Source organism: Lathyrus oleraceus, chromosome 6 (assembly GCF_024323335.1).
Source record: "Lathyrus oleraceus cultivar Zhongwan6 chromosome 6, CAAS_Psat_ZW6_1.0, whole genome shotgun sequence".
Lineage (NCBI taxonomy): Eukaryota > Viridiplantae > Streptophyta > Magnoliopsida > Fabales > Fabaceae > Lathyrus > Lathyrus oleraceus.
In genome coordinates, this window is record NC_066584.1 from 460221026 (window position 1) to 460234589 (window position 13564).

The window sequence follows — 13564 nt, forward strand, 5'->3', positions numbered from 1 at the left end:
TTTAGATCATCAGTGCATATAATATCTTTAGTCAAAGTTCTCACAAATTTAAATATTAATTTATCAATTTTTATGATATTGTATCTTAGTTAAGATAATTTTAGAAATAAACTATGCTACTCGTTTTTTCACATAAATTGTTTTTTTTATATTTATGCAATTGACATATTTTAATAAATATGAATAAAAAAATGTATATTATTATTATTATTATTATTATTTTTGAATATTTTCAATAATTTCTATTTATTTACTTACATTTATTATTATATCAATATTATAAATTTAAAATTGAAAAAACAATATTATATAAAATTAAATTCTGTAGAATTTTATGATATATATAAAAGGGGAGTTCATCTCATTAGTTTTTTAGTTCATTAATCTATTTAAAATTTGTTAGACTATTTATTTTAATAAGTTCTTATTGAAATGACTTTTAAATAGGTTAGAAGTTCATACATACAATTTTTTTGAAACTATGTCTAAATACAATAGACTAGCTACATGCTATGAGGTTTTTGACGGCTTGAATTATATATCTTGGCCCAACTTAGTTCATTACTCTTCACGACAATCTAATTATATATTTTTAAATACAAATAATTATATAAATAAAAGAAACAAGTGGTAAAAAAATGAGCTAACAATTTAATTCAACAAAACAAGATTGTCTAAGAGTAGGGATATCAAATATATACACTTAAAATCCAGATGACACATTAAAATCATTGTTGGCATATATATACACTTTGTACAAGATCAGAATAGGGATATCAAATATCAGTAATCTTTTATCATCCAAACTATTAAATGGTTCATGTTTGTGTCTTGAGGTATATTATTTTTTTGAAGGTTTGAGTTAAATTATTAATTCTTAAGAAGGTTGTTACTCTAAAGTATTCAATGGAACTTGTTTCTGTCGTGAATTTTCTTTTTTACAAATCTAGATTAAGAGGGATATACTAAGATCTGAAAAAATTACTCATCTCATAATAATGTACATATATAGTGTGAATCCTTTTTCAATAAAATAGACTCTTTCTTCCATTATCATAATATTATATTTTAATGTAAATTATGCAATAACTTTTGATGAATTTACCATAAATCTTCATCGTTATTCTCTCGCCCACCTTTTTTATTACACTCGATTGTAATTTTATAATTCCTAACCAATAATTAATAACGACGAAGAATAAAATAGGTTCATTGAATTTTAAAAGATGAATAATTTTTTTTAGAGATAGTGAAATATAAATAAATAAGATGCCCTTTATTTCAACAATACATAATACAACATAAAACAAAAGATTCAAATTCAGTCATAACCAAATCTCATAAATAAAACTTGTTAAAACTGTGTGCTATAATTGAAAATGATTAACACAATATGAAAAATAAATATTCATCGGGGGCATCATAAGGAGGATCAAAGCCATCTGATCAAAAGAATCGAGAGAATTCATATCCGCCACTTCCCCCCATATTATTGAAATTAGAAGAATGAGGTTGCATCATAGGATTTTGAAAAAATTGGGGTTGAATAGTTTGGATAGGTGCACCCTGAATTACAAGCCCAACATATTGTGCAACAAGTTTCTTAAGTTCCTCCAAAACCTTCTTGAATAATTCAAGTTGAGCTATATTCATTCTATCAATGGAACAAGCCCACCAATACTGAGCCTCACTTGCCTTGCGCAAATGGCTCAGCTCATCACCACACTTCTTCTCAATGTCCAACATATTGTTGATTTTAGTTAGCTGACTATTGAGCTCACGCAAAATGGCGCCACGATGAACCCCGGTGAATTGCATGGCGTCATTGTTTTGGAGTGGAACATGTGATAGATAACGATCTATGACCGTATCAACATGTGGGTGACCAAAAGAAAACACCTTCTCACCCGGTGAGAATACAATGAGAGCAACATCTGCATCACAAAGTGTGCAAAGTTCACTGGCTTTCTTGAAGAGCCCACTGCGACGCTTTGAGAAAGTCACTTGCAGGTTGCTCGCATTGCTCATCTTTTTCATCTCAATCTTTTGACGACCATGACCTTTCCTTCCCATTGACATGGTTAAAATTCAAAAATTGAGAAGAGAATTTTTTTTTGAATGTGTTTGAAACTTCAAACTAAGAAATGACACATTGTAATTGAATGTGAAGAGGCCATTTTATAGCCAAATTTTGAGTGAATAAATTGTTTCTAGAATTTGGATTTGGCTAAAAAATTGAATGAAGTTCTTTTTCATACATTCAACCTTTTCATTAAATTAAAATATTTATTTAGAGATTCACATCTAATCTCTTTATACTTTGTTTATATGGTAGGAAATTCAATGAATTTTTTTCACTCTTTTACAATATTGTATTCATCTATTAGATAAATTGTACTTTTGATAATTCTAGAACTTGCAATAAATATGTTTATATTACTGTCATATACAAAAATATATATAATTACGACTTCAATAAGTTATTCAGAATAATATTAGTTAAATTGTTCTCACAGCTAAATTTGAGTTTTATTATATGGTTGGAGTATTTTTGATGTACTTTTTTCTGTAAAAAAATCAATACAATAAATATTTAACATTAGATATTAAAACTTTAAATAATTATTTTAGATTATACAATGAATTTTTTTTGAGGTAAAAATGGTAAAATTATGATAATTATCACGTAATATTATTGACGATAATGCGCAATAAAAGAATGAAAACTATTTTAAAATATAATGTGCGGCTAAAGTGTGAAAATTAGTTTAAATTTTATAATTTTATGTATTTATTTTGTATTAAACATTTCACAATTTAATATCATATTATTTTTTTTAACTATATAATAAAAACATTATTTGTGTCATTTCTTATCTAGCATCTAGATGCTTACATGTAAAAGTGGTTTCTTTTCAAGATGCAATGCATTAGGTCAATTGTAATATTAATAGCATGAAAATACTAGTAGAATATTTACTCTCTTTTTTCAATAATCTCCTTATAGTTGATATATTTATTTAGATTGAATTTAATTGTCACTTTTATAAAAAAAATTATTATTATTTTTTATTTTACAAAATAAATTATAATGTTTTTAGTAAATATAAAACCGTTGTCCATGATAATATAAGAATCATAATCAATTATGAATAGGTGATTAGATTGTTGATGATAATAGATGAGAGAGTAATAGTTAATTTTAAAGGGCGTCTATTTTTATTATATTTATTTTGTGTTAAGAAATTCAATATTTATTGTTATATAATTTTTTAATATATGATATTGTTTGAATAATTTCTATACTAAACTTTAACAAAATTTAGAAATATAAATAGTTAATTTTTCAAATTGTAATGCACTGTAAAATGTAATATGTAACACATAAGATGACATGGGGAGTGTTAGAAACATGTAACATATGTTGTTCTTTATAATATTCATTGTCATTTAAAAAAAATATTTACATCATCACAACACCGTCAATATTTCTTGAATATAAAGGCTTAAGCTTTTATATATATATATATATATATATATATATATATATATATATATATATATATATATATATATATATATATATATATATATATGGATGGAGACCGAATCTTATATTTGTACATGACGATGACAAATATAACTACTCTGATTATGGTGTTTAAGCCTACTTCACAAACATACTTTGAAAGGGGAATCCGTCAATGTTAAAATAACACACGAAGAGTATCAAAATGGTATTGATGATTGTTGAAATCATCTTCAGGGATGATTGACAATGGGAAAGGGAAACTAGCCAGATTTATTAGTTTAAGTTGGAATGATTTGAAAGAGTTTTGCATCTTGGAAACTTGTCCCATTTCATAAGGGATTTTTTGAATTTTTCTTTAGTACTGAAGAGGATAAGATTATCAATGTGGCAATCAAATTTTAATCCTTTTACTCAAAGACAAACTCATGTACAATCACAGATACATGCATATGATCTCCCTCTAGAGTATTGGAGACCCCATAATTTGTTTGAGGTTGCAAGAGGGATAAGTATGCTACTCATGCTACATGAAGCTATAAGAAATCATTCTTTTGCTCATTACGCGTGGTGTTTTTTGGATATTAATATTTCTCAAAGATTATTTGATGAAATCAAGGTGGAAGAAGAAATATATCCTCTGTATGTGGAGATAGTGTGCGAGTAGCTGCCAAAATATTGTGCTCATTGTAAAGATATTGGTCATGTCGTCCACTCTTGCCCCAAATTGATACCTAGAACAAGGAAGAGGTGGATTGAACTACAAAAATGGTGGGTGATAAGCTGAAGAATACAACCAAGTATGTTTAGTAGGAGAGCAATTGGAATTTTTCAAGACTTCCTATTTTCAAGGATGATCCATCTATTGTCAACAAAGACACTCATATTATCAAAGAATATTCATCTATTTTTAAGGAAGACAATCCGATTATCAAGAAAGACACTCTTATTTTTGCAGAGCATTTGGAAGATGATTGGAAGAGTTCAACAACTCATCCTGTGGGGAACACCTTAATCTGATGATTCAGATCACTCATATTAATAGGGAAACAAGATAATTTGATCCAATAATTGATATTCTATAATATGGTGAGATGGTTGTGATAAATATGGGTAACAGGAGTTGCACTTTCATGATGAGAACACCTTTGTTATTCAAGACACTAATCATACTATTAAACACGAGAACAATATAAATAAAGCTTTTGGGGTAAGTCTATATAATGCTAGAAAGAGCTCCAAGGTTAGTGTAATTCCAAACGCACCTGTTAGTGGGGAAAATGATCATTCGAGATATGCAAAATAATAAACTGCCTTTGGGATACCAAATGATATTCACATTAGCAGACAAGCATGGGAGAATATGGTAGAAAAATTTAAGATTTAACGCCATATGTAGTTAAGCAACATGAAAATAAAAATAAAATCCAAATTAACAAGAAGTCCTTATTAAGCTCAAAACACATGTTCAAAGGTTGTACCTTCTCACATTTAATTATGAAATTCCTTCAAAGGTGGAAACATTGTTTAATTCTTTGGGGTACATATTTATCACTCTCATATATAATACATAGGTAATTCTTGTGTTGACAAGCTTGTGAAATATGTTCATTCGATTGCATCTTCCACATGTTGGGATATTGTCCCTTCATTAATTAAAGGGGGTTCTTACAAGATAAATTAAGTCTCTTTATTATAGAGTTTTTGCTTTTTTTTATTTCAATTTTTTTGTGTGATAAAGGTGTGGTCTCTTCTTGTACATGATTTTTATTTTTATTCATATATATTTATGAGATATCAATATTTGATTGGGGAGAAAGGGGGTTCCAACATTATAATATCCATTAATATTCCTTTGGGTGGCTAATAATATTACATTTGGATTTGTAGTGAACTAGGGTTAATCGTATTGGTTAGAAATTCACACAAGTACCAAGGGAAAAAGAATTTTCAATGGCAAGGTATTTAAGCTAATTTTTCTTGTAGAAACCTCATTCCTCCTGGTTTCTTCACATGGAAGTCATAAATAATAAGAGAGAATGGAGAAAAAGGGGGAGGTGAGTGAGAAAAACAGAAAAAAGGGAAAATAGATGATCTTGATCAATTGTTAAATAATCTCATTCTATCTTCACAATTATGAATTTCTTGTAAGGTTAACGGATTAAGAAGTGATCAAAAAGAATTTTTATTATCATCATCACCTCATCTTCGAAAGTCAAAATCCATGGATGGAGATAAGAGAAATTTGATCAACCATGAAGGGGATGACTTGCATGTGTAAAAAGTATTGAAGACCAAACAATTCAATGATGTATGAAATATCATGTGCTTATCACCATCTTCATATCAACATCCTCAAGTTTCAAGTTCTAACTTAAAAGGAGGAGTTCATGTGTTTGATTGGGTTAGTAGCCCATAGGTTTTGGTTAAATGATGGGAATATAATTAGAATTCATGAACTTATGCATGTCTTGTGTGAATTCTTGTGACAATACATGCTATGAATTGATCTTATGCGTCTAATTACTTGTATGTTAATTCTGAAGTAAATGGAGTACTTGTAATTAGTAAAACATGATTCATTGATGACAATTAGAGGAAATTATGATAAATTCATGAAAATGTTTGCTACAATTTCTTTAAAGTCTTCTTCATATGGATTGGATCAAATCATGCATGTTTATGTGAATGATTTCTAGTTCTGTTTATCATCATAAATCATGTTGTGTTTAAGTTTGTCTAGGAATCTTGAATGCATTGTAGATGAAAAACACATAGCAAGAAAATTATCATTTTTTGGGGTATGCTACATTCAGTAGCAGGTGCTACAGGGGCCATAGCAGCTCACTGACTTTTGTATGGGGATGGGGCCTTCCGTGCTATGGGTTGTAGAAGCTACTCCGGGCACCCGTAGCAGCTCCCAAATTCCTTTTTTCCCTATTTTCTCATAAAACCCTAGTTGGTTCAATTTGTGATATTTTCTTTTGCCATGCTTTATGTGATAGAGTAAAGTTGAATGGACTAAAATCACTTGAGAATTCACTCATAGTAATAAATATAGACCATTAAAAGAAAATGTATGTGATTTAGAGTTAAAGTTTTCTATAGTATTTTTCTATTGAAATAAATTGATAAAGAATGAGTGAATCCCTAATTATAAAATAAATGTAGTGGTACTTCACTATGCTGGTATGTGCGGTTCTGTTGTTTAGTTATTAGGAGATAACATAACATTTCTGAGGATTGAATTAATTATCATGAATTGATTTTCCTAAGATTCTAGGTTCCTAGTTAACTAAAGATCAATGAATAACATAATGTGAGAAAACTTAAGGGTGAGAGAGTTCACTTAAAAAAGAGATATTTGTACACATGAGGTTACCCTACTTAGTACGTATAGAGTATGATCGATTAGAGATGAAATATTCATACACGCGAGGTTATCCTAGTTGGTACGAAAAGTGAATGATCGATTATATATGAGATATCCGTACAAGTGAGGTTACCTTCATTGGTACGTGTAGAGAATGACAGATTAAATATGAGAGACTCAGGCATAAAAAGTTACCATTGTTACTGTGTATAGTGAATGATCAATTAGAGATAAGATATTCTGACAAGTTGGGTTACCCTAGTTGGTACGTGTAGTGAATGACCAATTTCCAAGGAAAATATTTTTTAACTTGTGTGTGGAATATCAAGGATCATTGTGGAAGTTTGAGGAAGTGCTATCATTATAGGGAGAAGTGTGGTATGAAGTCTGACACCCGAGTTTATGCTTATGGGAAGCAATGACCAAGGAAAGACATTTCGTAGTCTGTGACCTGAGTTCACATTTATGAGAAGATGTGTCTAGGGAAATACATTTTCGTATAAAGATGGACTTTTATGACCCGTGACCAAGCCCATATGGGAGGTGGTGGCCTGGGAGAGATGTTCCATATAGAGGTTAACTTCCATCACCCATGAATGAGCCCATATGAGGTGTAGCAGATGAGAAGAGAAGCTCTATATAGACAAGGGATTCTATGACCAGTGATCGAGCCTATGTAATACGTTGAGGTCAGGGAGAGGGCATCCCTTACTTAGTCTAGAATCTGTGACCCATGTCTAAGCATGCGTGATAAGTTATGGTCGAGGAAAGATTCCATGTATATTTGTTATCTACGAGGTAGACGAAGGGGTATATGTACCCGAGTAATGATATTCACGTGCTATTTGAGATTGTTGGATCTCGAATTCTTGTATTTGCATGATCTTTGGATATACAATGTTGAGAAAGATTCATTTATGAACAGATAGACTTGAAAACACCTTTGATGAGTGGACTTATTGTGTAGCTCACCTCATGTTTAATCATTTCAGGTTAGTTGGAACAAGATAAAATGGAAAAGTCAGGATGGGCTGAAGATATGAAGACCTTGTTATTCATTTTATGCTTTCGTCGTGTATTCATCATTAGTATTTTTGTATTAGACATCTGATTTATGTATGAACGACGTTGTTTACCTAGTTTCATAGTTATATAATATGTCATTTAGATGCTTTTGATTGTACTCAGTTATCAATTTAACATGCTAAATATATGATTCTAGACGCATATTGTTTAGGGTGTTACAGTTGGTATCCGATCAGGGTTGATTCTTGACCCAACCATGAGACATCATTAGTAAGCTCTTTTATTCTTCATATATGTGTATTGTCAGCATGATCCTTAATGTCATGATATGAAGAATAAGGCATGGTCAACTTAATATATACATATGTGACATGCAGAATCATAAATGAGCGACCACGAGGAAGGTCAAGGGTAATTTTAGCCCAAGGAGTGGAAGCAAATCTGGATGTTAGGAATAGCTAAGAACGTGAAGTAGAAATGAAGTATCACCAATTATGAATGCAGGAGTTCGTGAGATAAATGATAAATTGTGGTTGTTGAAAACGGAGCAATTAGGACATCAAAGGAGAGACTGCCAGAAATCTAACCCTTAGCCGAAGTCGAAGGATTTTCCAGCAAAGAGAAAACAAAATTAGGGCATTAAGTCCAGTCAGAACCCTGATGCAATCTTTGCAAGGGGTTTCACTTTAAGGAATATAAGACTAAACAATCAAGATTTTATCATTTCCAAAATATAGGACACATAACAAGGAGTTTCCTACGAGGAGGCCCAAAAGAGGCCAATTGTAGTTCCGGTGAAGCATACAAGATTTATTGATAGATGCAAGCAAGGATGAAATAGTGGGTTAGTAGCTGGTACGTGGAACATTCTTGCCCAACCTATTTTATTCCATTGAATGCGGAGCATATCACTCCCTTATGTTAATCAAGTGTGCATAAGGACATGGGTTGAAGGCAATTATATTAACCCTAATGGTTTTCATCGCTACAACAGATGACATAGTAAGGATTCATTTCCATGTGTGGTGAAAATCGTCCATTCAGTGTAAAACATCATACCCTTATGACCAAGTAGTGTGTCTATGCTTCATGAGGATGAACATGTTATTCGAGGAGAATATGTGAATTTTGTCGACACAATATAAGTTTGTCAAACTCAAACCTAAGTGATTCCCACGAATGAAGAAGCATTATGAGTGTAACCCTTGACCCATTGAGAAGAATTAGGTTTTCGTGATTCTTACCACGGAGAAAGATGGGAAAAAAGAAATCTCTTTCATCCCAGTAGTTGAATAGTTCTAAGATGTGAATTTGGTTAGATGTCATTTTATTCCCTCAAGAAAGAGGTGGAATATCTTCATCTACTTAACCTTGAGATCTAGGTCTGTTCATTTTGGCACCGTTTAGAATGTCACATGGTAACTATTAAATTGTTACATCTAGTATGGGGGAACCTTGGACATGTTTCATCCTCATGATTGAGTATGTTCATGGGGAGTGGATATGGAAGGAATTGTGAAATGATGGCATCGACAAGACCCATCCAGTTGATTGGTTGTTGTGTCTAAGGAATATAGGTGGATGACTATGGGACGAAGCTAGATGATTCACTTGTGAACATGGCCTCGGATATGGATCCCCATGTGAGTGTTATTAGATGTATACCACACCAAATTATTCCAATTGACACAATACATAAGTGAGTTATCCTTTTAGTCAAGCATGGTAACTTGATGATCCTAGTCTCGATGTATAACTCTGATCGGATACTCATGAGTTATGAACACTAAACTCTCTCAAGATACAATAGGACGGTTGATGATTTACACGTCATACCTGGTAGTAAAGGACTACCTATGCAGTCTATGACCTGCGAGATACAGAGGACGATTACACTCGTGTCTTAGTTCATATGTCCAGAACTCTTCATGGCGTAGATTCTGCATAATGGTCGTGCGCGTGGTTAGGATCTATGTGGTTTTGAATTTTCTTTCTTTCCATAGAGTTTTATTGGATTTCAATGCTTAAATACTTTTGATGAGTTTATCTTTTTTTTGTTGATAGATGGCTATTAGGGGTCAATATGTAAGGATAAATTGATGAAATCAATAAAAGGGGGTATGTGTTATTTAACCGGTCGTGTTATGAAGATGTGTGGGCGGGGATTACAAAAGAGTTTGGAAAAAGGGGAGATCTGTTGTACCCAAAAATTTACCCTATTCTTTTCAACCCTAATTAGCTTATGTCTTTTTATCATACATACTCATGCATATTATTGGATCTATGGTGATGGGATTAAGGTATCTTGTCCTTTTGGTTTATTTCAAGCAAGAGAGAAGAAGGACATGTATTCATGTCATTGGTGAGAAGATGTCCATAATATCATGGTTCACTCAAGCAAAAAGGGATCCATATGCCTTAAAAATGTTTCAACATGCTAATTTTATCCTCAGATGATTGAGATTGGCAAGAGATTTGAAGATGTTCATCCTTCTCCCCTCATTTGGCTATCAACTAGGGTTTTGGTCAAAGTCAGTTTGCGACTGGCTTTTTGAGAAAAAAATGTTTCCATGGTCCTATAGATATCTCAAAGCATTCATGTGTGAAGTATTGGTCATTGGATTTAATCAGAAGAAGCTGAATTGATCAAGAGAGAAGATGAATTGATTGTGTAGAACCAAAGTCAACTGTGCAATCAAAAAGACTACTCCTGAATTTTTAAAACTTGGGTATTATGAGTCAAGTATGGCTAATGATTGAGATTTGTCCAAGTGGAATCACAAGAATCAAGAAAATTAAGAGATTTGTCAAAATTTCCTAATTTGGGAATTAGGATTTTTTTGAGAACTTACTATTTTTGGTAAGTTTGGTGTGAATGATCAACTGTTTTCATGGCCAATTTTCCCTATAATCAAGGCCTCAAAGCAAGTTGACCTTGACATGAAAGTTGTTCTCCTTTATTCAAGGAGATACTAAGTTTGTGGCATTTGGAGCATCATGGTTCATGTTATGAACATTTTAAGGTGGGTGTTTCAAATTTATCAAAAGGTCAACACTTAGAAAATTTTCTAAGTGTTTCAAGTTAGATTTTGAAAGCAAGTTCATGATAATGTTAAGATGTGTTAGAGGCTTCATTTGAAAAGAATTTCACCATAAAATATGTTCCTTTATCTTCGCTTTTTCCATTGGTACCAAGTTTAGGAAGTTTGGATGAACATGCAACAAGTTGTGGTCATGCAAAGATGGTTGCATGGTGATAACGTGAAACCATACCATTTATTTTACTCGATTAGCATGCATTTTAGTATGATTTTGTGTATATTTCATAGTATTATGTCAGTGTTGATGCCCTGTTTCAGGTATTTGTTGATGCAAAACTCGTGTGCGAGAAAGAAGGAAAGAAAAGAGAAGAAACGAAGAAACAGGGAAGAAAAGAAGAAAATGCTGAAAATTACAAGTTTTGGGCTTATGGCGTTCGCCATGGGATGTGGAGTTCGCCACGCCCCTTGCCTCGTCATTTTAGAGTTTAATTACCATGGCATTTTCCATGGCCTTGTGGTGTTTGCCACATACACGCAGTGCTATTTTTCAGCAACTGCACAAAATATGGTCAAGAACACTCCCTATTTTCTCTCCACCACTACCACACAAATTTAGGGAAGTTCAGCCCTACTTCTCTAATATAAAAAGGTTGAATTGAAATAAAAATGCATCCAAGTTTTTATCGTGTAATTTGATTTCTAGTTTTAAGCAGAAACACTCTTAAACGTGATAGTTCTTCCACATCGGGAGGCTATTGCACCATTGCTTTTACGTTTACAAGTTGCTTGGATCAAGCGTGCCGACATCGTTGTAATTTTCTAGTTATTATTTGTACTCGAAGAATCCTCCGAAGTTTAATCCAATTATTATTATTCAAGAAGTTTATTATTTGTACTCGAAGAATCCTTCGAAGTTTGATTATGTTTATGTTTAAGGATTATATGTATATGATTAGGTTCAAAACCATGTCCGACTAAACCTTTCGACATCGGTGTGTAAGGACCGTCGTTTCAATGGGATTCGGTAATAACTAATGATAATTTTTTTGAGTTATTTTTCTGGCTCTGGATTCCAATTCTAATTTAAAAAGGTTTTTGCACGAGAGTGAAAAGTCATTAAGGTTATAAATCAACACAGCGAGAGTTTGAGATTTAAACTGGATAGTGGTTTCTGAGCATTAATCCTAAACACAGCAAGAGCGCTTTAGAATTAATTAGGATTTATCATTTTCCAAAAAATACTTTTAATTCAAGTGGGTGAGCGAGAGCAAAACATTTTGGCTTAAGAGTATAGCCCGAGTCAATAACACGAGAGTGTGGGGCAAAGTCTTTTAATTTGATATTTTCTACTAAAAAGTGATTTATTTTATTTTAATGTTAATTATTTACTGAATCCTCAAGGAATGATGTAATCTACATACCGATGCCTCTTAATTAAATAATGTAATCATATTATTATTTCCAATTAAATTTTATTTCCCTAGCTCTGTTAATCAATCTAAGAAAATGAAAGAAATCATTAGCCTTAGCTTTACATAGTAACTTTAGATAACGATAGTTTGATTTTTGTCCTTTGGGATCGATATCTTTTTAAAACTACGTGATACGGCTATGCACCTGCCGTTAGCCATTTCAATAGATATACTAAGTTACACGATCACGTTTTTGGCGCCATTGTCGGGGACCAATTAAGTCAATATTGTAACTCCACTGTTGCACGATATAGACTAAGGAAACTATTTTCCTTTTTATTTGCTTCAATTCAATGACAAACACTCGCTCACGAGAGAACGAGTTAGAACAACCGATAGACGAAGTCGAGCATTATATTAGACCAAGACGCCGAATTAGACAATACCGTTTAAAATACAACCTTCTTGATCCTGATATACCCGAACCAGATATGGTTGCCCCCGCTAACCGTCCATTAAGGGACTATGCTTCCCCATCTCAAGATGAACCACACAACAACATTTCTTCCCCTCCCATCGACTGAAACGATTTCGAGTTGAAACCTTCGTTGTTACAAGTTGTACAATAACACCAATTCTCTGGCAGTCCTACAGATGACCAGAATCTTCATCTGTTAGTATTCCTACAATGTGCAGATATGTTAAAAGCTAATGGTGTTTGTAAGACCCCAATTTTGACCCTAAGATCCCTCACGCTATCTTATCATATGCATTAGCATTAGGATCACAACTTGGCATCCTCTTTACCCCTCATTCATTGGGTTTGCATTGGGAGAGATCATCGAGCATATTTGATTGTATCATACTCCATTTATATCTATTTACTAACCAAAATACCAAAAATATGTCATTTTATAGTTTGTTGCTTTTGTAGGTAGTGTACATGCTCATCTATGCTCTATCTAGAACATATATAGGGTTTGAGACCCTCAGTCCAAGGAGCTCAATCAAGAATTGGTTTAATTTGGCTCTAAGTGTCATATATGGATTCCCATGATCTTCACATGTTATTTTGATCAAGATATCATCAAGAGTTTGGAGTTTGCTTGCCTTGGAAACCCTAATTCATATGAGTATCTTGTGTGACTTCTTCAACAAGTTTCTTCATCAATTGATCAAATAT

General features: G+C 32.4%; 1 protein-coding gene across 1 annotated transcript; it reads right to left on the bottom strand.

Annotated features, from left to right (window-relative positions):
* Positions 1-1255: 1255 nt before the first annotated feature.
* On the bottom strand, positions 1256-2140 carry LOC127092720 (agamous-like MADS-box protein AGL62). The gene has a single exon (XM_051031604.1). The coding sequence runs from the start codon at positions 2077-2079 to the stop codon at positions 1447-1449; it is 633 nt and encodes a 210-aa protein (XP_050887561.1). The 5' UTR covers positions 2080-2140; the 3' UTR covers positions 1256-1446.
* Positions 2141-13564: the final 11424 nt, after the last annotated feature.

Coding starts and splice junctions, on each gene's coding strand:
- LOC127092720 (XM_051031604.1), bottom strand. CDS start 2,079: ATGTCAATGGGAAGGAAAGGTCATGGTCGTCAAAAGATTGAGATGAAA.